Source organism: Pezoporus wallicus, unplaced genomic scaffold, assembly GCF_028554395.1.
Source record: "Pezoporus wallicus isolate ANWC-B61680 ecotype Strahan unplaced genomic scaffold, APGP_CSIRO_Pwel_v1 contig_8047, whole genome shotgun sequence".
Lineage (NCBI taxonomy): Eukaryota > Metazoa > Chordata > Aves > Psittaciformes > Psittacidae > Pezoporus > Pezoporus wallicus.
The window spans coordinates 2,659,700-2,681,632 of NW_026639548.1; the positions used below are offsets into that span (position 1 = coordinate 2,659,700).

The 21,933-nt window shown below is 46.0% G+C and overlaps 1 protein-coding gene across 7 annotated transcripts in view; it reads right to left on the bottom strand.

Annotated features, from left to right (window-relative positions):
• ULK1 (unc-51 like autophagy activating kinase 1) overlaps positions 1 to 21,575 on the bottom strand; it is an 80,410-nt gene extending 58,835 nt beyond the window's left edge. For 3 of the 7 annotated variants that reach the window (XM_057414982.1, XM_057414980.1, XM_057414981.1), the window contains exons 1-6: positions 21,277 to 21,575; positions 20,918 to 21,067; positions 20,021 to 20,113; positions 19,893 to 19,934; positions 5,401 to 5,433; positions 4,619 to 4,655 (exon numbers count right to left, since the gene is read on the bottom strand). In XM_057414982.1, the coding sequence (XP_057270965.1) occupies positions 4,619 to 4,655; positions 5,401 to 5,433; positions 19,893 to 19,934; positions 20,021 to 20,113; positions 20,918 to 21,007 (295 nt within the window). In that variant the 5' untranslated portion in view covers positions 21,008 to 21,067; positions 21,277 to 21,575. Of the gene's footprint in view, positions 1 to 4,618; positions 4,656 to 5,400; positions 5,434 to 13,965; positions 14,275 to 18,891; positions 18,996 to 19,892; positions 19,935 to 20,020; positions 20,114 to 20,917; positions 21,068 to 21,276 lie in introns of those variants that run through there. The other 4 variants (XM_057414979.1, XM_057414985.1, XM_057414983.1 and 1 more) reach the window with 4 other exon arrangements.
• Positions 21,576 to 21,933: the final 358 nt, after the last annotated feature.

A 21,933-nucleotide genomic window follows, 5' to 3' on the forward strand; every position in this document is an offset into this window, starting at 1 on the left:
TCCCTAATGTGATTGTACCTCTTCATACTGAAAACAACAACATTCCTACCAAGATCAGAAAAATCCATTTACCCAAAGAAAACAGGGCCTCTAAGCTACTGATTTCTACAAAAATTAAGCTTTTCCACTTCTCAGAAGTCTATACAAAGCTCTCAGCCCTGCAAAAGTACTGTCTTCCTTACAGGAGCAGGATCTAAGCTGGCGTATTGAGCCTGAGGACAGATTCCCCCCGCTACAACTCCTGTGGCATAGTGGAAAGCCTGTGTTGAAGCACAGCAAAATCAGACACGAGGTCTGTTGGGTGCTCTGGCAGCACTAAATCTCACAAATCCAAGCAGTGCAGCCAGGCAGGACTGTGAAATTGAGATGCTGCCTTCAGTAACAGAGAAGAGACAGTTGGCTACTTGGAGAGCACAGGGGCATACCCTTTACCTCCCTCCATTAACAAACAGGCCGTAATAGAAAAACAAAAGTCCTTATCTCTTATACTCAGCCCATCAGTCTACCGCATGCCAGCAGCAATCCCCAGCTGAAGGACAGAGACATAAATATAACTGACATTTTTAGTAACTTTAGGATATTGCTCTGCAAAAGATCTCCTAGAGCAGCTACCATCAGCAGAGGGAGGGAGAAGATACACAAGACCCATTCAATTTAGGTGGCATCAAATAAAAAGAATAATTAAAACAAGTGTGGAGAACAAAACTCTCTTCCCTCGACACATCCCAAATAGGGAATTTGTTCTTCTATCTCTGTAAAAAGAGGATGTTCTCATCTTCACCAGAAAACTGGCAAAACACTAACCCACACTGAAGTATGTGCATCCCTGAGGATGTCTGTGGTGAGCAATACATTCTTGCAGAGAATGCTGTTTCACAAGCCTTACTCTGCTATTACTGAGAGCGATAATACCCCTGTTTATTTTCCTGGGCTCCACTTTAGTGAGGAGGCACTCAGCTTACTGCCTGGGGAAGAGCAGCAACACAGGGCAGTAGATCAGAGCAAATATTTACTGCGGGTCAGTGTGGGGCCCGCGTGCCTCGTAGCTCTTGAAGCATAGAAAAAGAACAAAACCACCTAAAAAGTCAGCCTGTGCAAAGATGTTCAACCTACTAAGAAACTGCCAGCTAGACTAGTAACAGCCCTTGCCAGCTGATCCAAGGGTAGATGCACTGGAGTACAGCCACCGATGTTACATGACAACACTGTTTTGGAAAAGCTATTTAGGAAAAAGAACTTCTCCTCCTACCCACAAGCATCTCTAACATGGGCCCAATCCCACTCACACTGAAGTCTGAGAGACCAAGCTGGTTTATTTGGCGCCCATCTTGTAACTACCCCAGCTCCATCCATGCAGAGCATGGCCAGTGAGATTCCTGTGAAGTCAGCTGTACAAGTCAGAAGACTTACTGCAGACAGGTCTAGTCTTATCATAGACATTTCTTAACTACCCAGGTGTAGAGGGTAAAAAGTTACACACCAGTGCCTCACACCTCTTGTTTGTAAAAGAGTCCCCACACCACTTGGGATGAATGGAACGATAACAGCTCTTTGTCCCTGCTGTGGGCAAACCAAGAAATGCCCTATTCTGTTATGAAGTTTCCTTCAGAGATGTGCCCTCCAAGAAGCAGCTTTAGGAAAGGTCATGAACACAGTTATGAGCTATCCATTAACAGCCTGTGTCAATGCCAGTGCACAGAATTTTAAGAAGATATTTTAGATCGGCCTTCTCTGACCTCCTGACAACCTGAGGCTGCAGAATCCCAGTTATTCCCATACGGAGGACAGCCACTTCTCTAATGCTTCCCACAGCTCTACCACACACTGCAGCAATCTGCCCCTCTCAGCTCAAAACATACCCTATGGTGGGCTTTAAATGAAAGCAACTTCCACAGAGATCCATCAGAAGGGAAATCACATTGTACCAATAAACAAGACAGAAGAGTTGTGCTTAGCAGAACACACACAACCTTGGGTTGTATCAAAGAGATCGAGGCTGACCGACAGCATTACCCAGCCAAAACACATATTGCATTGAAACGTGCATATATGCACGTCCTCCAGTTATGAAGACAAGGAGAAATAGAGTGCCTCTGGATTCTACACAGAATTACCATATTGCCTAATGCTTGTAATTAGAGGGCAGAATGGATTGGGAAGCTTACAAGCATCTCATTCAATGAGAAGCAGGAGATTTGCATGCTCAGCTTGCTTAAGTGTTACAGGAACTACCAGCAAAAATGTCTGAGGAGTCAGTGGGAAAGTAGATGTTGTCATTAAATACCATCACAATTATTAAAATAACAGAAGCAGCACAATAACTGCTCAATAGGGATGAGCCTCCTGTGTACCAGTGAAATAACCTGCAGGAAATCTGAACTTTCCAAGGAAAAAAATAATCATTATTGTCAAAAGCACCCCAAGAAGGTGGGAGAAGAGATGCCCCAAAGGACCACGTGGTGGAATGGAGAATGCAATCTCATGGCAAAAGCTGACACTTCTGTCCAGGCTCTGGGATCTGGAAGATCAGTACTGCAGTGATACGAGGAACTCAGTTCCTTGCTGTAGTCCCTGACTGACTACTCCCTTTGGCAATCTGTGCTTGCTGAGTTTTCTTTACTGGCACACAGGTGTTAAGAGTTAAAATAAAAGGAGGCACCAATTTCCCAGTCACAACAGCTGCCCTTTACAGTTGTCAAGGTGAAGTATTTTATTGGTAAAAACAGAGCTAACGGTAACTTTCTCAGATGAGCTCAGGCAAAGCAGGATCAAACCTTACCCCAGGCAACACTGGAACCAACCAAACTGGGGTAAACCTGAATTTTATTTGGAAAATACAATTCATCACCACTTCTCAAACTACCCACCAATTGCCTGAAGTAGCCTCATTTGATAAACAAGGAAGTGAGCTGTATTAATAGCCTAGTGAATTGCACATATGCTTCACTTATTTTTCTCTTGGTGGAGTAGTGAGGGGCAGTGGAAGGGAGAATGTGACAATGCATACATAGAAGCAGTAAGATGCACAGGAAGATTTTCTATAAACCCGTATTTCTATAAATCATTCAGCCAGAAGCTGTGTTCTTGTTTACACGCACAGCTTTGCCTACAGGAGTCTGCAGTCCAGTGCTTTAATATCAAGGTTCATTTCATGTGCACGAAAGCTGAAAACCTGAGATTTCAAAGCCCATGCATTCACTTTGCTGTGAATGGCTATCTGAAGTTTGACTTCTCTTAAAAAAGCATTTCATTGTTAAAATTTGAAAGAGAAAAAGAAGGTATGAAACACAAAACCATTTTCACATGGGATTCATGTTCCACCACCACCAAAGATGCTTCTTTTAAACCACAATACTCAGATGCAAAACAGCATCACTTAGGTAAGACAAAGCACAATAAATGTGGATTTAAGAAACAAATTTTCTGCCGCTTATATCTCACATTTTAAGCAAGCAAAACAGATAAAAGGCAGAATATTCCTTCATTTTCCTTCAAGTACTAAATCCCTTCTGAAAATAATGTCCACAAATGTAATTCATTACCCCGTATGAATAGTGCAACATACTAGCATCAAGTCCCAAATAGTCATTCTAGGGATGCCAACATTAGCTTTAGGCAAATGTAAATTTAGCTTTTAATCCTTTATTTTGGCCATTTCCAGGCATCATGTACCACAAATGAGGAGCCTGAAGTATTTTCCAGCTGACTAGCTTTTAATTTGAACAATGTGAATAAACTTTGACATGCAAAACAACAAGAAAGCTACTTTGAAGAAGAAAAATACAGCCAGGCCAACAGAAAATAAAGGCTCTGTCTGACTGCAGCTACGCAGCATGCTGTCCTCCTGCTGCTGCTTAAGTGTTCAGGTGCAATGTGATTTTCACACAGGCCAGGATACCTGTGTATTGAAAAATAGCCTGGGAGGCTGAAGCCACAGTCCCCAACACAGCAGGACAACATGCAAAGCATGTTTCATTCAGTTTGATGCCTAAGACACACTTCAGTTTCACCAAAAGGTTCAAGGCACCACATGACAGATAACCTGCTGCTATATTCTCCAAAAGACCCTGAAGTTAGTAGTTTTCATCACCCTTACAACACTACTGGCTACACTACAGTCACCCTCAGTACACTGAAGAAAGAAATGTGTTCTGTCCTAGATGTGGGGACAGATACCATTAGGGGTAGACTTCAAGTGAAATATACTCTTGGGATCTTATTTTAATCCAGTTCTATAGAACTGCTATTTCAGCATAAATACCTTTTTTCCAGTGACAAAGCAAAAGACAAACCATGTCCCTAGCAGTGATAAAATGTTTAATCTATAAGGCCATTGAAACTAAAATACATAACTACTGACAACAGCCACTACTGACCTACATAGGAAAGACTACAAGATTAGCTTTTATTTTCATGGATTCTCAGTTTTCAACTGATTATCAAGGATGAACCTCTTAGAAGAGGAGCAGTGATACCCTGTTTATTTTGCAGGAATTAAAGAAAAAAATACACAATCTGCTTATTTAGATCTTGCACGAACCCCAGCAATTTTAATGAGCTTAAAGAGTCAGTCTTTTCTTTTGAATACAGAGGATATTCTCCATATTGCTGTACTTACTGTGAAGATAGTCTGCCAGGTCACCACCATTACAGTACTGCAAACAGAACAGAAAGCTCAGTTAAGGCAAGGCAAACCAAAGATCAAAAAGAAAAGCAGTAAACTTCACTAGGATGGCGTTTGTCATAGTATTGAAACATCAATAACCACACATGCCAAAATATGTATTAAGTTGGCAGAGAAAACCCCATTCCTGTAGGTTCTTCTTCTGTCCCATTTCCCCAAATACTGTACTGCATTATGATACACCAGCATTAACTAGCTTTAGTGTACATGGATGTGCACATGCACAACAGAGAAGGATAAAAGCAGAACAAAGCAGAAGGGTCACCACTGGAGACACCACCAGGAAGCTGGTTGAGGAAAGCCTGGGAGCAGCCATGGCTGAAAACTGAAATTCCCCACATTGTGTTCCACATCATTGAGAAAGTCAACAAGACTTTGGAGTGAAGACTCCAGAGGAAAAACAACATTCACTTTGCAGGCAGGCTGCATCGAGAAAATTCTCTTTCCTTCTATCTTTGAAGCACATACTACACAGTAACACCCATCTGACCCCTGAGGCTTCTGACCGATTAAACCTGTGCCAAGCACAGCCACTTGACAGCAGCAATATGAAAAGTGTCCCTGGCTGCTACCTTCACCCACACTGCTCCAGTTCTGCTGCAGATTAGATAGGCAAAAGCATCACAGGTGAGACTGCAATCAGAAAGCATTACAGGTGTGAGAAGCTGGTCTGCTTAAAAGCTCACAAAAATGAAAGGACAAACATACACACTCACCTCCATAACCAAGTAGACAGAGTTTGCCAGTTCCTGAGGAAACAGAAAATGAGAAAATAAAAGACTTCATAAGACTTATGCATTGAAGTATTTCACATGCTTTACAATTGCTGCACTTCCCTTTATGCTTTACAATTGCTGCACTTCCCTTTAAACAAGTAAGTTGTGCTCTGTTAGGATTCAAACTGAAAAAGAGGGTAAAAACCATCATTAATTCCTGGAAGATTGCTTACTTTGAAAGTGCCAGGTATTTAAGCATGTTATTTCTGAGTGCACATCTGTTTAACCAAGCAGATCTCCTGTTGTGACTTGGGTCTTTACGTTCATTTCAGGCCCTTGGGATTAACAGTGGCATGCAACAAAGATACTGGCACACTACTATCTCTGAGCCTTAATCATTTCCACATTTAACTTGGCCCTTTATAGCATCTCTGCCCATATGAGCAGCCCCAGTCTGAATGGAGAGATAAGAGCAACACAACTTTGGGTCCTGCACTTCAAAACCGCAATATGGGCCAACCGATTTCTACAGCTGCATTAACAGAGTGTTATTATCAGGTGGCTAAAGCTTTCTGGATTATCACAGGGTCAACACCAGCCAAGTCCAGGCCAAATGTGTGCTCTTCTAAGTTTGCTGCACTGCAATGCTTCTTAACAACTCAAGAGTTCACCTCCAGCCTTAGCTGATGTTCTCCACTGGCTCCCTGGCCTGAGGAGGCACGTACAAGGCAGCATACCCACGGCACAAGCACAGGATACTGCAGAGAAGTGCATCAAACATACAGCATCACAAAGCCACATTAGACACTGTGCAGTACACACTCTGACACAAGCAGCTGCCAAACCACCAGCAGAGAACAAACATGAAAACAACCAGATGTTTCAACCCTGGGTGAATGACTCTAAATCCTCTTGTTGAAACAGAAGTCAGGCAGAATCAGACCTGCTATGTAAAAGCCTGGATGCTAGGAGTCACTCCTAAACTCGAGGCCCAGTCCTAAAAAAGCACAGGCAGCAACTGCCTGTGTGAGTGCAGGAGAAGCTCTTAAAGCAGCAAAGAGACTCCCCTCCATTTCCATAGTTCCAGGGCAGCATGCCTTTACTTACATGCTGTTTAGACACCTGCCAGCCCGATTCCTCTTCGAAGCCCAACTGTAACTTCAAAAGGCCCCAGCATCCACCCTACCAGCCTTTTAGTTTCCAAGCAGTCTCCACTGTCTGCTCCCATCCCCTTTCATCTTGGTCTGCCCACAAGACTCTACCTCCTGTCAAGCCTGTACCAAACTGACTGCCTTTGTCAATGCCTCAAGTCCTCCACACCTCCCATCATTTCTCTTGCAGTCCTCTTTTAACTCACAATGTGAAATCTGAGTTTCCAGATGCTTCACAGAAGACCTGGAGGAAGGAGGGAGAGGGGAAGAAGCTGAACTCTCTTCATCCTACAGCTGCGTGCAGCACAGGCCACCTTCCCCTGGGCAGGCTGAAAGCACTGGCCATCCGGCAGCCTCCCTGGTTCAGCCATCCATCAGACCCCAGGGCTGGCCATCCCCAGCTCTTACAGCTTTGCTCACCAAGCCCAGATGAGCTTTTTGGAAGCCCCCTTGTTTGTCAGAAAAGCCATTTTCTGTGATACTTCAAGAAGGAGTTTGTTTACCGACCTCTGCACTCAAAAGCAGCACACGGGTAAGTCACCCGCTTTCACACACACGTCAGATGAAGCAGGAAACCAGTCTGCGGTAGGGAAGCAGCACAACAAGAAAACCCTAGGCACCCTCACAAGCTTTGCACATGTTGAAGCACCGGGGGAAAACTGTGAGGAGAGTTCAAAGCCCACCAGCTCCCGCTGTCCTCTGCAAGAACAACAGTAAGCCAAGGTCTGTGGAAGACACCCAGGCCTTTTCACTTCTCCAGGAAGCGCAGCCACAGATGTACCCAAAGACATGAGGACACACCAGATGCGCTGGGCTCAGGGAATGACTGTGGGGCTGCAGGCCAGGGAGCTCACTACAGGGCAACCGCTGGGCATGGAGGAAGTGTCTGAAGTGGCTTTGCAGCCTTCACAGAGTTAGTGACTGCCACAGCAACATTTTTCTTGCCTAAACATGCTGTAATTGTAGCTCAGTAACCCCACACATTTAATACACATTGTGCCAGCAGGGTTTGCGGAAGCTTGATGTATCATTACCTATATAGAAAATGAAGGGGAAGTTTAGCTTACACAAACCAAGTCCAGAAGATATTTGTAATAGTTATTAGCCAATAGCTAATGTACACTGTACAGGCAGGTTGTTTTTCCACTGTATGTTATTTAAAGGCTCTGCAAACAAGCATCAAGCAAGCAATTGATTTCTGGCAGCCAGTGTGTACAGTGACTGGGGTTAAATAAGGACCTACACAGGCAAGGGAGATGCTCTGCTCCATTTCCCCAGCAACAAAGTGACCTTGGTGGTTGGTGGTTTTATCCCACCAACACAGGTCGAAGAGATAAGAGGGCAATACCTGAAAGGCTTCTAGGGCAGAAGCAGGTGGTTCCTCCAACCATGCACTGGCAACAGCCCACTCCGAACACTCCAGCCTCACTAGGAAGCACTCCATCCTGCTGCACGCACACCCACGGCAGCGCAGGAACACGAAGCAAGTGTACAGTCAGCTTGCAGACACCCATAGCACGGGTGACAACTTCCACATTTGCAACTTCAGCATTTCGAGACCCACTTACCAGAAAGATTTACAGGAATTTTGCCAATAAAACTAAACATTTATTTCAGGAAGGGCCCTGGAAACAAGCTCTTGTTTGGAAAAAGCCAGTAGCTTACTGTGGTTACAACAGATACGACTGCCTAAAGAGATTTCTGGTTTCTCAGATGGGCTGATGGACTTCTCCCAAGCTGATTCAGCAGCAGAAACCACTTCTTTCCCTTTTTTTATCCTTTCACAGTATTTACGATTTGTTCATTGACGAAACAAGGCAAAAATACTGCAAGCCAAATTCTGCAGACTACCACTTGTTGTGAACAGAAACAAAATGTCAAACCCTCTTGTTTCCACATCAGCAACAAGAATAATGTTACAGTTTGTTGTATTTCTGTAGAGGCTCATGTCCAAGAAGTGCTACAGATAATTTACCATGGACCTCTTATTCACATGTGCCATTCCACGTAGCCAAGGCTAATCCTGTCGCTAAACAAGCTCAGACAGCACAGAGGCAACCCCCTAAGTTTTGCTCTCATCACAAAGCACAGCAGTACCCTGACCATGCTCCACAATAGCAGCAAAAGGCCTCGGCCAAAGAGATTAAGCTGATAATTAATCAGTCTGGATCACTGCCTGACTTGTAGTTCTTGCAGCAGAGGCCCCAGCGATGAAGTTACAATTTAATTGAGTGTAAAAATAGGCGACAGCCTCTACTGTCTACAAATAACACACATCTGCTGATGGAGGAAAAAGAAATGAAGGGAATTCATAAAGCAGTACATCACAAATCACCCCAGGACAGCGCTACACTAAAATTCCTCACTAGGACACCAGGAGGGATGGCATTATGGATATCAATATCCAGCAGTCCTATCGCCCTTTAAATTTTCTCTCCACCCCTACTGGAAGGTGGCATGATTCTCTTCTTGGAAAGTGTGTGTTTAGGTGTGTCCAAAGGGAAATGTCTGGGTGTACCCACAGTTAGTCATCGTCCTACCACAGCTTGAAGAGTCTGAGAGAGGAAACTTCCTTAGAGAAACCCTCCTCTGCTCTTTATCCCAGCCCATAGCCTGACACCAAGTTTAGAAAGACGCTCAGGAAGGGAAGGAAGTTGAAGTTTAATTACACAGCACTCCAAAACTGTGTGAGCAGTGCTGTGCTCTCACCAATCTGTGTGGGATGAGTGCTGTAATAGACACTGGGGTAAAACCAGCAAAGGATGGCTTCCACCTCACACGAGTCCTCTTTTCTAGGAAGACTGTAGGATGGATGAAGGGGGAACACTTCGAAGACAAATGCAGTCCACTGTTATGCCCATGTGCTGAGCACCGTGTGGCTGACAAGGATACCACTGCCTTCAGGAGATGCAAGTGACCAAAACTGGTTTTGTTACTCTCCTGAAGAACAGAGTACCACTGCCCATTTGTTAGCCTCCCTCTGATGGCAAAGGTCCCTGTTTTGTGCCTCTCAGAAGATATCTACCACGTGTTGCTCAACACCGGCTCTCAAACAGCACCCGGAGCAGCTGCCAAGCACAGATAATTGTCACACACAGATCTCTGAACAGGGCTAGAACTCATTAATTGTACAATACAACAGAAGCAAAGCTGAGGGTCTGACAGTGGAAGATAACCTTGACACCAACTGAAAGCTAAGCTTTTCCACTCTGTTTTGGTCTGGGTTTTTTTAATGCTACTTTCCCTACTTGCTGCAGCAGCACATCACATCTGCCTGTTTTGCCAGTAGGATCTCATGGAGTCAGAGCCCTTTTGACCTGTGCTCTCTAACCATCACTCTTCTGACAGGCACACTGGCATCGTGAACAGGGACTGTAACAAACACAGTTTTGCTTTATAGAAACCAATCCCTAGGCCAATGGCACATGTGATTTTCTCTAGCTAAGGCTTGAGAAACAGAACCTACCACTCTCAAGAGAGGGAAGAAACTTTCCAAACAGTAAAATCTCTTGGTATTATTTCACTGTGGCTCACAGCTTGGCTTGTGCAGGCTAACATCTGAAGAGTGAAAGGAAAACCGTCAAGGATTATCTCTTGACGCAACTATTTGAACGGAAGCAAGATAAAAGACAATAGCAACATCAATCTGAACTGCAGGAGCACCTACCAATGCTCACCCTTTGGAAAACAGATCTAAAGAAAAGAGCTAGAAGATACTCACATGCCTTTTGACCTCATGCAGAAAGAAAAACATGTCTTGGAGCAGACTGTGTTTCTCTGTTCCCTGGTCCTGGTTCTTCTCTTCACTCCTCTGAGTTTTACCAATAAGGAACTTGGGAACATTTCAAGCAAGTTTCCAGTTCAGGAGACAAAAATTAACTCAGATGAAGGAAGAAAAGGAGAAAAGGGAAACTACTCATTCACTGGAGTATAATCTCCTCTGCACAGACATACAATACCACTAATGTTTCTCAAACCCAGACACAGCTTCACAGCCAGACAAAAGAACATCTTAGGACAGACTTCTGGGATTCAAGACATGCAGCCAGTGAGGTCCTGCACCAAGAAAGTTAGCACATTATAAGGAACCAGCAGTACCTTTCCTCTTGGGTATAGGTTACACTCAAGTGACAAATCTCAGTCTAGGGTAGCAGTCGCACATAAGTGTGGTCCAGGAGACGATATGCAAACAACAAATACCATCACTGAATCACAGAAGTGTTTGGGTTGGAAGAGACCTTAATGATTACCTAGTTCCGATCACCTTAACTAATTTAGAACTGCTTCCTAATATCTACTCAATATCTTTGTCTATTTTGGATAACCCAGGTCCAGCAATAAAACCTACTGCTACTGACTGGAAAGCATTATTACCACAGTCAGAAGGTATTTGACTTCCCAGAAGAATGATTTCTTCATGTAGATCTGAGGGAATAAGCATAAGAAGCAAGAGCCAGAGAGGCCTACAGACTTTTGCATTGGCTCTTGACTGCACCCTGCTTCCTACAGGCCTAGCAGCTTGCTCCAGGATGCAGAGCAGCGGTGCAGAAGCATAGGGCAAGCAGAAGGGAGGCCCTGCAGCACAGAAGTGGTTTATGGCCAGCCTCACGGCAGGCAGACTTCTGTAGGACCAGAGTAACAGCGATTCCAAGGGCCACTGACACCTCATTCGAGGCACGACGGTATTCTCTGCTTATAAAACAGATGAGTTGGTTTAGGACAGGTTGTACTTCAGAGATTAGAAACAGCAGGAAAGCTATCCTCTGGTTCCACACAGGCTTCAGGAAGGGAGGGAAAGTATTTCCTGTCCCCCTGGCAACTGTCCTAAAGTCTGACTGCCTGACATTAAAAAACAAAGAAGACAATGTCATGTCCATGGAGCTAATGTTTGCCAGGTAGCTAACAACCACCACAGACAAACGGTAGGACAGCTGGTAAGGCAGCTCAATCTTCAAGCGACCTGAAGAAGCTTCACGATCCCTTCCACTGGAAATGAGACTTTGGGCAGAGAGCTCAGACAGGAAAACATGACTCTCCATCAGAGCCAGAATGTGCCTCTGCACAGTAACACATAGAGCAAGTCAAAGCTGAGAGCTGCACCTCAGCCTAACCACAGAAACCAAAGTATAGGATTAATGTCATAATAACAGTATGGAGACAAAGTAGCAGGTTTCACAGGTCACAGAGCTGCAAGGCAACGCCAAAAACACACATCAGAGCAAACTGAAGACTTACGCTGCTGGGACATTGGAAAGCAACCATTTCTTACAGCAGCCATGTTCATCTGGGGGTAGTGCTGCACCACCTACACCAGTGTGTGCCCCCAGCTGCCAGCTCACAGGGAGGCACCACTTGACAGCACACAACATGGGTCACTTGTGTGCAGCAGCCCAGCCAGGGTAAGAGTATAGAGGAGAAAAGCAGCATAACCCTGAAAAGGCTGGACTTTCTGACACGGAGTGGAAAGAAGCAGTAATCCCTTTGCCAACAGGCAGAGTAAGAGCTCTGCAGCTTCTTTAAACAAAAGCAAGCTCTTTTTTTGCGAGTGGCAATGCACTGTGTTAATCCCATCAAGGGGGAAACTTTGGAATTCTAAAAACAGCTATAAAAATATTCACAATCCGATTAGCTTTTCTGTATTTATTCCTCGTCTCCTTTCTGCATCAGAGCCATATCATAAAATGAACATTTCAGCTTGAATCCCCATCACCTTAAGCTCAGTCACATGTACTGGAATGAAATCCTTGCATGCCGTAACATTGCATTTTACGAGCCTGCCCAAAGAGCAGGAGTAGTGGGGGAGGGCTGTGGGATGAGGTGAACAGTAAGGCAGGCTACAAGAGTGACTGCTTCAGTTTTCATCACACACTCACTGAGGTAGGTGCAAATACAAGCAAAGTGACTCAGTCTGGAAGTTTGATTTTTAGAACCTATTAATGTAGTGTTACCAGTAAAGTCGGGAACAGCTTGGGTTTTTACACAGTATATCCCAAACACAATCTGATAACCTGCAGCAAGTGTTTTTTTAAGCAGCCCTTTGAAATCAGAAGCACAGCCTCCTCAGGGTTTTCTATGGCAGCTCCATGACTGACCGGCCTTTGCAACTCTTCTTTTATGTTCATTTATTTCATACTTCATGTACCAGATTTAAGAAAACACACACACCACAAAGGTGTTATAACAAAGAGTTGAAAGAAAAAAGCATGGGATGGGTTTCCTTTCAAACAAAAATTATCTTAATTTAAGAGTGGAAAGCCAGAATCAGGGCTGCAGATTCAGCAGCACTTAAAAACTGAGAAGAACCGAGGATGTTTTAAACATCTTTAGCATGCTGGCTACAAATGACAACTAAACACCAAAATATTGCAAATGAAGAAGCCTCCAGCGAGAGAGCAGCCCAAGTGCCCATGTGCACAGTGGCACTGAGCAGCAGAAGCAGCCCATGTGCTCCAAACCCACTCAGCAGCCCCAGGGAGCTGCGTCTCAGCCCTGCTGACACCACCTCACCCTCTGCTGCGGTCCATGGGGTTTCCCATCCCAGCAGCTCTCACAGTCTGGGTTACCAGTACATACCAGGCCAGCTGGGAGGCTTTCCTTTCCCAGGGATGTAAGACCCTTTGCTAAATAGGCTCTCCAGTGACTTAGAATCCAGCATCTTTCATTCCCCCCACGGGAACCACGCTGTCTGGTTGATCTCCAGTGTGCCAGCTCAGCTGACCTAATTCCTCCTGTTATTCTGATGCTAGGAGACAAGCCAGGTGCTCCTGCAGCCAGACAGAACATGACTGCCCTAAGCAACCAGTGATGCAGAATTTGATTCATTTCTATCAGTCCCCCTTGAAATAACCTTGCTCAATAAACAAATGCAGCTTTGAGAGTCTCACTTTGCATTCTGAGAGCATCTCTTTATGTTAAGGCTTGCACATCATAAAGCAGGAAAGAACGCACAGCTAAAGCACCTCTTTGCTATACACTGAGTACAAAAGAGGTTCTATAGCTATCTGTTGGTGGAGTTTTTCCCTGGATTCTGCTGTGGACATTTATTACATTTCTGAGAGGAACCTTAACATCTGAAGACAATTAAGATGGCTTCTCTTCAGCGAAGTATGTTTATGTCTGTACCTAAGAAACATTCCCTTGGAAGACCACATCACTCCTTCACTTTCCATCAAGCTTGCCATTTACTGCTGCTACATGAACATGAGTAACAGGAAAAAAAAAAACAAACAGAAAAAACCCACCCCATCCAACCAACAAGCAAAACAACTATGGATTTACTTTGAAACAAAGCAAAACCAAAATCCTCTCCTTGACTTTGCAGACCAAAGACCACCACCTCTGCTGACCACCCCTGTGCTTAGTGTCTCATTTCCCACTGTATCTCCTTGCCTGCCATCTGATGAAGGCAGTTTACCTCATGGAAGACAAGCTTCAGAGAACCAGAGCTTCATTAGGAGTTTTCCCCAAGGCAAACCAGAGCCATCCAGTCCAGATTCCTACCACCACCACCTCATGTCTGCTGTTTGCTAGTCTGCCTGCTGTGCAAAAGCTTTTCAGTTGGTATCAACAAGTGGGAAGGCAGGAAAGGGAGTGGAAAAAAGACAGACACAAAGTGAACTGTAACCTCAATTCTCTACACATACTTGAGCATTAAGATGAGCTTTTGAAACACATGATTTTATTGCAGTTCCACAGTTTAGCGGCAAGTTCAGTCCAGCCACAAAACAACACCTTTTAATTGAGCTTTCATTGGACCTATAAATACTTGAAAGATTCAAACAGCGGTTCTCAATCTGAATTCAATCCCACCCAGCCACTGATCAGGAAACACCTCTTCCCATCCATTTTCAGCATCTCCATCTCCTTGCTCTGCACACTCCAACCAAAAGCATTCAATCATCACAAGGATTTAAACTGTGGAAATTTCACTCATGGAAACAGTGATGGAGCTTCAAGAAGAGCAGCACAAATAGCACCTCAGCCGTTACCAGAACTTTGCTGTCAAACTGCAAGCACAACAGCCTACCAGCTTCTGATTACTCCTGGGAAACATTCCTTACTCTGTCATTACAGTCTGAGTAATGCTACCTTCCACAGGCGCTTCAGAGGCTATTAACTTCCACGTCGCCAGCTCTTCCGTGACATCTTAATCATGTGAGAGGAACACAGGTATGTGCTTTACACACAGGATGAGTAGAACAGTGATCATAATTTCAGAAATGCAACAAGACAACTCCCTCTAAAAAAAGCCCATGACTCCTCTGACGTCTATATTTAGTGGTCAGCATTTGCTAGATGTTTCTGTGACCTGCACAGTGGGGTACTCTGCTAGTGAAGCCAACATTAAACACAAGTTCAAGACTATAACATTCTCTCTTCTGCATGAACATAGCCATTTTGGTCCACTGAACATTCAAGCCTTGTTCTACAAAACTACAGGCAGGGTTTGGTTGGGGTTTTTTGTCCTTTTCCCCTTCTAGTTCTAAAGTAAGCCAGATCCAATCTTCAGTAACACTGATTCCCTTCAACAGATGAAAGGATGTGGACGGAGCAGGATAGCAGACACCCCATTCTTGTCCACAGTGCAAACAGAAAGAGGATTGCTTGGCAGTTGAGAGAAGCCTGCACTTTACACCCACTCACCAGGCAGCTCGCCAGCTTTGCTCGGGGATGGAATTAAAACAGGATTTAACCAGGCAAGCAGCCTGACCTCAGGAGTGTGAACTCCCAGACACAGAGTGCCTCCTTAGTAATTTCAAGTGTCACAGTGGTGCTCCCAAGACAGGGCACCTGAACAGCAGTGCCCGAGGAGCAGAAGATCCTGCATTAGGTGGCATGAGAGGTGGTGAGGCAAGGAGGTGACACTGCAGCACTGATTCATCCGACATCACACTCATCAGCAAAGTGCTGCAGCAGAAGCAAGCAGTGCTGGAGGGCACACCAGAGGACACTGCCGTAGATGGAGCTCCGGAGGTCCCGGGGGACAGCAGGAGGCACGTACACAACATGTGGATTAGCAGCTAAAGGCTCTGTGTCGGAAAAGGGTGATGGTGGAGAGAGCACAACAGAAGATCACAGCCCAACAGCCACGGTCCTATTGATCACAAGGACTTTCTACGCAGCAACAATAGAACAAGGCTGCTGTTACCTGGCTCTCAAGACCAGTCCAGGGTGACTGATCATTAAACTGAGAAGTATTTGTTCTGCCACCCATGCCTTAATCCATGTGCACAAGAAAATCTGCACTGCGAGGACTCCCTGTTGTCTGCAGGAGCTCCAGGCGATACAGTCTCCCCAGCAGAAGTATTGCTGGTGAGTCTGTACTGCACGAGTTAAGCATTACTGGCAGCTCAGCCTGAGCTGATGAGTACAATCAGCCAACTTGACAAAAAATTATGGAAAGCAGACCCTCAGGTAAGGTAGGCTGAACCAGAAACTTAGCAGCACAATGCCCTGTGTGCTTCCACAACCAGTCCATCCTACCCGTGCGAAAACTGGGGGAAAAAAAAGCCTCAACAAACCAAACAAACCCCCCAAACACCTGATACCCACACGAGCACACTTACAGCTAGGCTGCTTTAAGAAGCAAGCTCAGATCACAGCACATAAGAGGAGAAAACGTGACAGTGAAACAATCCTTCTGCCCATTTCATGCAGGAAAATGCTTCTTTCTAATATTCAAAGTGTTATTTATGTCCAGAAATAGCAGATTTTCTGCTCTAGCACCAACACAGTCGCATGTGAGAGCTTTGGTTGTCACATATTCAACCAACCTTTCTGAGGCAGCTGGCACAGCACAGGGAAAAAAACATACCCAGAATCTCCCTTAGCTACATTCATTTACAAACCCACTTCCAATGCTGGCAGAAGCTGTGTAGTGCACAGTGCTCCCAGGATCTGACAAGTTCAAGAGTTCCCTTCCTACCATTGAATCCCCTTAGCTAATCAAGTGGCCTCTGATCACAGACTCAATGCCCCGAGTCACAAAAGAAACCAAAGCAAGTCCCACACAGCAGCCCACATGCTGTTAAGCTTTTAGTGTGAATTGCTGAGCTTATCCTCAGGGTTTCAGAAATCAGTTTTCCAAGAAACTTCATTTCCAGACCAAGTCCTCATCCAGCAGAAGCCATCACTTGTATCCTTGTTGTCATTAATTTCTACCTCAAGGAACATGAATTATTTATCTGTCTCCAAAGTAAAGACTTCTGGTATCCAGATGTCCCTCTAGACTGCTGCACTCCCCTTGACTGCTGCAGTCTGGAGACCCCAAACCAGCTGAGGAGTCAGGGATTGTTCAGTAGCAACTAATGTACTCTATATATGGTGGAATACAGTTTTTACTTTATGCCAAATATCCCCTGTGCCTAGGAAATGTCCATACCACAACTCCATACAGAACACTAAACAGACAGTACTTCTAAAAATGCAATACAATATGATTTATCCCCTTTTTGAGCAGGGTCTCCTAGACTATTCACAGTACCTCTCATTAATACTTGAGCATATAATAATGGGAATATGCATATTTCATTTTGTGAGCCATTCTCATGTAATGATGCTGCTCTTAGGACTCCAGTAAGGGGATCTATAAAAGTCCAGACGCTGCACTTTTATTCATTAAACATTCACCAGTATCATTTATTCCTAGGAAGCTTATTTTGTCATTATTTATGAACAAGTACCAGAAAGATCTATAAAATGAGAAGGAACACAGCAATTTTCCTGGATTTGAAGGATAAAATACGTGTGACAGGGCAAGAGCTGCTGTCAGTATTAGGTATCAGCACTGCAAGTGTCTGTCTGGGGCAAATCCAGCATTACATCAAAAAATCTTGAATTGTTTGAGGCCTGGTTAGCATTAGCTTTTAACCAGGAAAATGCAAATGAAAGCATCATTGGGTGTAATCACTTGCTTACAGCCTCTGTGGTTTTGGCAACCATTTCCTTGTGTGTAGGGAACATGTGAGTAAAAGTTAAAGTCACTGTTGACAGGCAGTGCAGAGGAAGGGACAGCACAAAACGCAACAACAGACAAAGCTACAGGGCAACATTAAGATTCACAGGAAATATTTTTTCCTTCTTGCTCTTTGATGTTGTAATACAAGAATAAACCTTCGAGTTTTAGAAAGTAAGGGCTCAGTTAACTGCGACCATCACATTTTTGAGGGTAAATATATATGCAGCTTTGAATGAAGCAACTGATCTTGTATCAGAGGAACAAGGCGAGTAACAAGTAGTCTTTTCCACAAAGTAAGGAAAGATGGGCAGAAGCCAGCCTTCCACAGCACTGCACTTGTACCTCTGCAGATAACTCAGTCATACAACTCCTAAGCAGACTCACAGCAATGCCAAGCACTCAGACACATACACAGAGAGCCTACGTGGGTAGGCTGCATCAGGCTGTCTGATGACCGGTCACCTCACTCCACAGGAGGTTCCACACCCTGGTAGCACTACCTAACATCCAATCCTACATAAGTCATCTCATTTTGTCCAATAAATCAAATCACCCAGGTCATACAAAGACTGACAAAGCTGGTAACCAAATATATACCTGGGCAGGCCTCAGCCCCAGGACCATTCTCAAGTTCCTGTCTCATGGTAGCTTCTTGCTCATATCAGCCTGCTCATAGCAGGCTACACTGCTATACAGGTAATTTAACTAAAGCTCATTTGCCACCACATAAAGAGAAAAATGCATCGCTGCAGTGATGCAAATGTCTTTAAGCTACTTCCCACCCAGCAGTTACTTGAAGCAGGGAGATGAACAAAGGTTTTGAAAGATGTGCAACAAACAAATCCAGCAGCATAATGCTTCATACAAATGCAAACTGTAGAGGAAGCACAGGAGCAGCCACTCGCTCCCTCAACTGGAAAGTTATTAAGTAAATTTAAAAGGTACAGAGAAGAATAAAGACACCCCATGAGATCTAATGCCCCAAGTGGCCTGTGCCTTGAGGGAACTTCCCCAGCTCTCTGAGCTGCTCTGCAGCACACTTCAGGCCGAAGGCAGTCTCTGCTCTGCAAGATCAGCTCTAAAGGGTGTTTCAGACACAATGCACAGCTGGCCTCTCACTCAGCGGGTATTTCCAAGAGCCAATCCCATTCCCAGCAGCCTTTCCTCCCTCACAGAGCAGCCTGAAATCCCCCGCATCCACCTCTCACCGAAACCACGGCAGGCATTAAACCCTTCCCAAGGGCTGGCCCCCTGCAGCACCGTGCCATAACCCCCTGCTCTGGCAGAGGGGGGTACGGTGGGTGACAGCCCTGGGGGGGCCGCAGCACGGGGTGACAGGCACACTACAGCACCCAGAAGGCATTGCAAACAGGCTGTACCAACCGGCTGGGAGACTCGTGTCTGGGGTGACGCGGAAGCCACCGGAGCCAATCCATGGGAGAAGGAGGAATGTCAACAAACACGGCGGCCTGCAGGACACGTGATACCCGGGACAGGGCAGGCAGTGCTAGATAAGCCACCCCAGACACCGGTGGACCAGCAGTCACGCAGTCCTCAATCACAAACATCAGCTCTCAGAGTGGCACAGGCTGTACCGCATCCCTCATGCCAGTCCCTTCCATCCAGGGACAGGAGGGGCCCATTTCAGGCTTTGTGATCCTGCAGTGCTTTTTAAAACGCATCCCAGATATCAAACAAAAGTTGCCCCAGGACCCAGCAGGATTTTCTAACTAAAAATTCGCAGAGAAAAATGAAAAGCCTTTGGACAATTTGGGTTTCACAGCGGATCAGTTTGAGCCCCTTAGATTAGATCTTGAGAGCTGACTTTGAAGGAAAAAGCAACTGCGGGAAACCACAATAATCTAAAACCGTCTGATGCAATTTTTAACACTTACTGATTGCCACAAGGACAACAGAAAAATGCAAATTAAAATCCTCTGGAACTGAGGACAATCATATGCTACAAAGTCATGCTCACACTATTTTCATATTACCTAAGAAAAAGAAATTTTCTTAGGGAGTGTATCCAGACCAGAGAAACAAAATAAAAGGTAGGCATGCCAAGAATAACTACTGTAACTTTTATTTCTAACATAGAACTTACGAGTTTCCAACACAGACATGTTCACCCCACATTGCATTTCAACATCCTGGGAGCAGGCGCTCCCACCTCAACTCCCAACTGCATACGAGTACTGTGGTCCAGACAACAATTAATATGCGATCTGCTCAGCAGTGTTTGTATCTTTCCTTAACTTGTAAGAAGGCTTTTTTCCCCAGAATACACGTTTGATTAAAAAATATCTTCTAAAAACTGAAATTCCAGAAACTCCATTCAAACTCTCCCCAATGCAGAATGCTTTGACGTAACTCAATGTATTTACCTGGAAGTCGTACAAGGCAACGATGTTTTCATGTTTCAGTTCCTAGAAGTAAAACAAAGACCATAAGCCAGGAGCAACAAAGGGCATACAGAACAAAGACTGAAGAAAACAAGACAGTCTCCCTTTACCTTTAGTATTTTTATTTCCTTGCCCAGCAGAGTTTGAGATTTTGCAAGGTTCTTCTTGTTAATGCATTTCACAGCTACTTCCAGCTCAGGTTTCTGAAAGAGTGCATATGTAATTCAAAGATAAATGTAAATTAATGATGAAATTTACATTAGGATAAGCAGCCTCTTAAAAGGTTACAAATATTACTGAAAGAAGTGTCTCGCAGCACTGGTAAAGGCCTCTTGCTTTATATCCCAATGCCTATCCCTCACTTGTTCAGACTTGCCCTTTCCTGAATTATGCTTGTCAGCCCAAGGAGAAAAGCCCAAGGTTTGGGGGTTTTGATACTACTTTATACAACGATTATCCTCTTATTTAATCACTAGAAATAAACGCACTGTGGGAGCCATGGCTTATCCCAAGCCCTAATGATGGAAAATCCACCGCCAGATTGGCTTCAGTTTATTTACCAGTAAGCCGTTTCCCCTCCTCTTGGAAAAATTAAGTGGAGAAGGACAAAACTTCCCCCACACACACACAAAGCAACAAAGCAAGAGCCCTCTGAACGCTTTATAGACAGCGTGGGGGGGGTCTTTTTAGCCTGGTTTAAAGGTAAGGGCAGCTTTTGGCGAGCAGAAGGTGTCTGTGGATACCTCCCCGACGCAAGGTGAAGGCACCTGCCCGGGTCCCGCTGGGACACACGCCTGCCGCCCAAAGAAACTCCAGAGATAACAACAATAAACGACAATAAACATGTCTCCCATCGCCAGCGCTGCCCCAAAGCCCGGGGCTGATGCCCAGGCTAAGAATAGCCACCGCAGCCCAGCGGGGACGGGGTGACCGGGACGTGGTGTCCAGCTCGGCCCAAACCTACTAATAAAAAGGAAAGGGAAAAAGAACAAGAAGGGATTATTCACCTCTTTGTGCCTGCCTTTGAAAACGACGGCGAAGGCTCCGTGCCCGATCAGGTCCTTCCTGCTGAACTCAAACTTTCCCACCGTCTCCATGGCGCTGCGCCGGGGGTCCCCGGAGCCGGCGGGGAGGCTGCGGCCGGGACGGCTTCAGAGCTGCAAAGGGACGAGGAGGAGGAGGATGGTGGCGGTGAAGAAGCTGCCTTTAAAGCAAACTAAACCTCTCCCAATCCAAACACAACGGGGCACCCTCCCCACCGCTCCCCCCGCAAAGCGCAGCCAGGGCCGGAGGCCGGCTGATGGGGGGAGCCTCCCTCCTATCAGCCCCCCGAGAGCTCAGTGCCGGCAGGGCTCCTCTTCCCCACCTCGCCCTCGTCCATCGGCTGCCTCTTCCCGCAGAACGGCCTGGAGCTGGTCATTGTCGGAGGCCGGGCAGAAGTTGGCTGCTCAGCAGCGGGCCTTCCCCATCTCCTCCTCAGCACAGCCCGGCGCTGCTCCTCCGGCAGCCGCTTCAGGCGGGGCTCCCCATGCCGAGCCCCGGCCCTCTCCGCCTGGCAGGCGCGGCTTCGACGAGAGTCCACCTTAAGCGCGATCCACCTTAACTCCTAGTCCACCTTACGCGAGCGGTCCACCTTAAACCAGAGTCCACCTTAAGGGCCGCTCTGCGACCCCCGTACACAGCGGGGCCGGGGGATACCGCGGCGATCCCACCGCACGCCCAGGCTCCACCACCCGGTGCGGCCCGGACAAAGCTCTGTGAGCGCGGAGCGGAGCGGGGCGCACGGCAGCGCAGAGCGAGTGGCGGCCGCGGCGCAGGCGCGGTGATGCGGGAGGTGGTGGCCGCCACCTGAGGCGGGGGGGAGCCGAGCCCGGCACGTTTAAAGGCGCCGCCGGCCCTGAGTCAGCGGGCGCACGGCCCCGCGTGCCCGCCGCGGTGCCAGCCGATGGGAGTGGGGTGTGAGGAGGGGAGAATTCTGCCACCCCGCGCCGTTGGGACTGCTCCCAACAACTAAAGGAGTGGG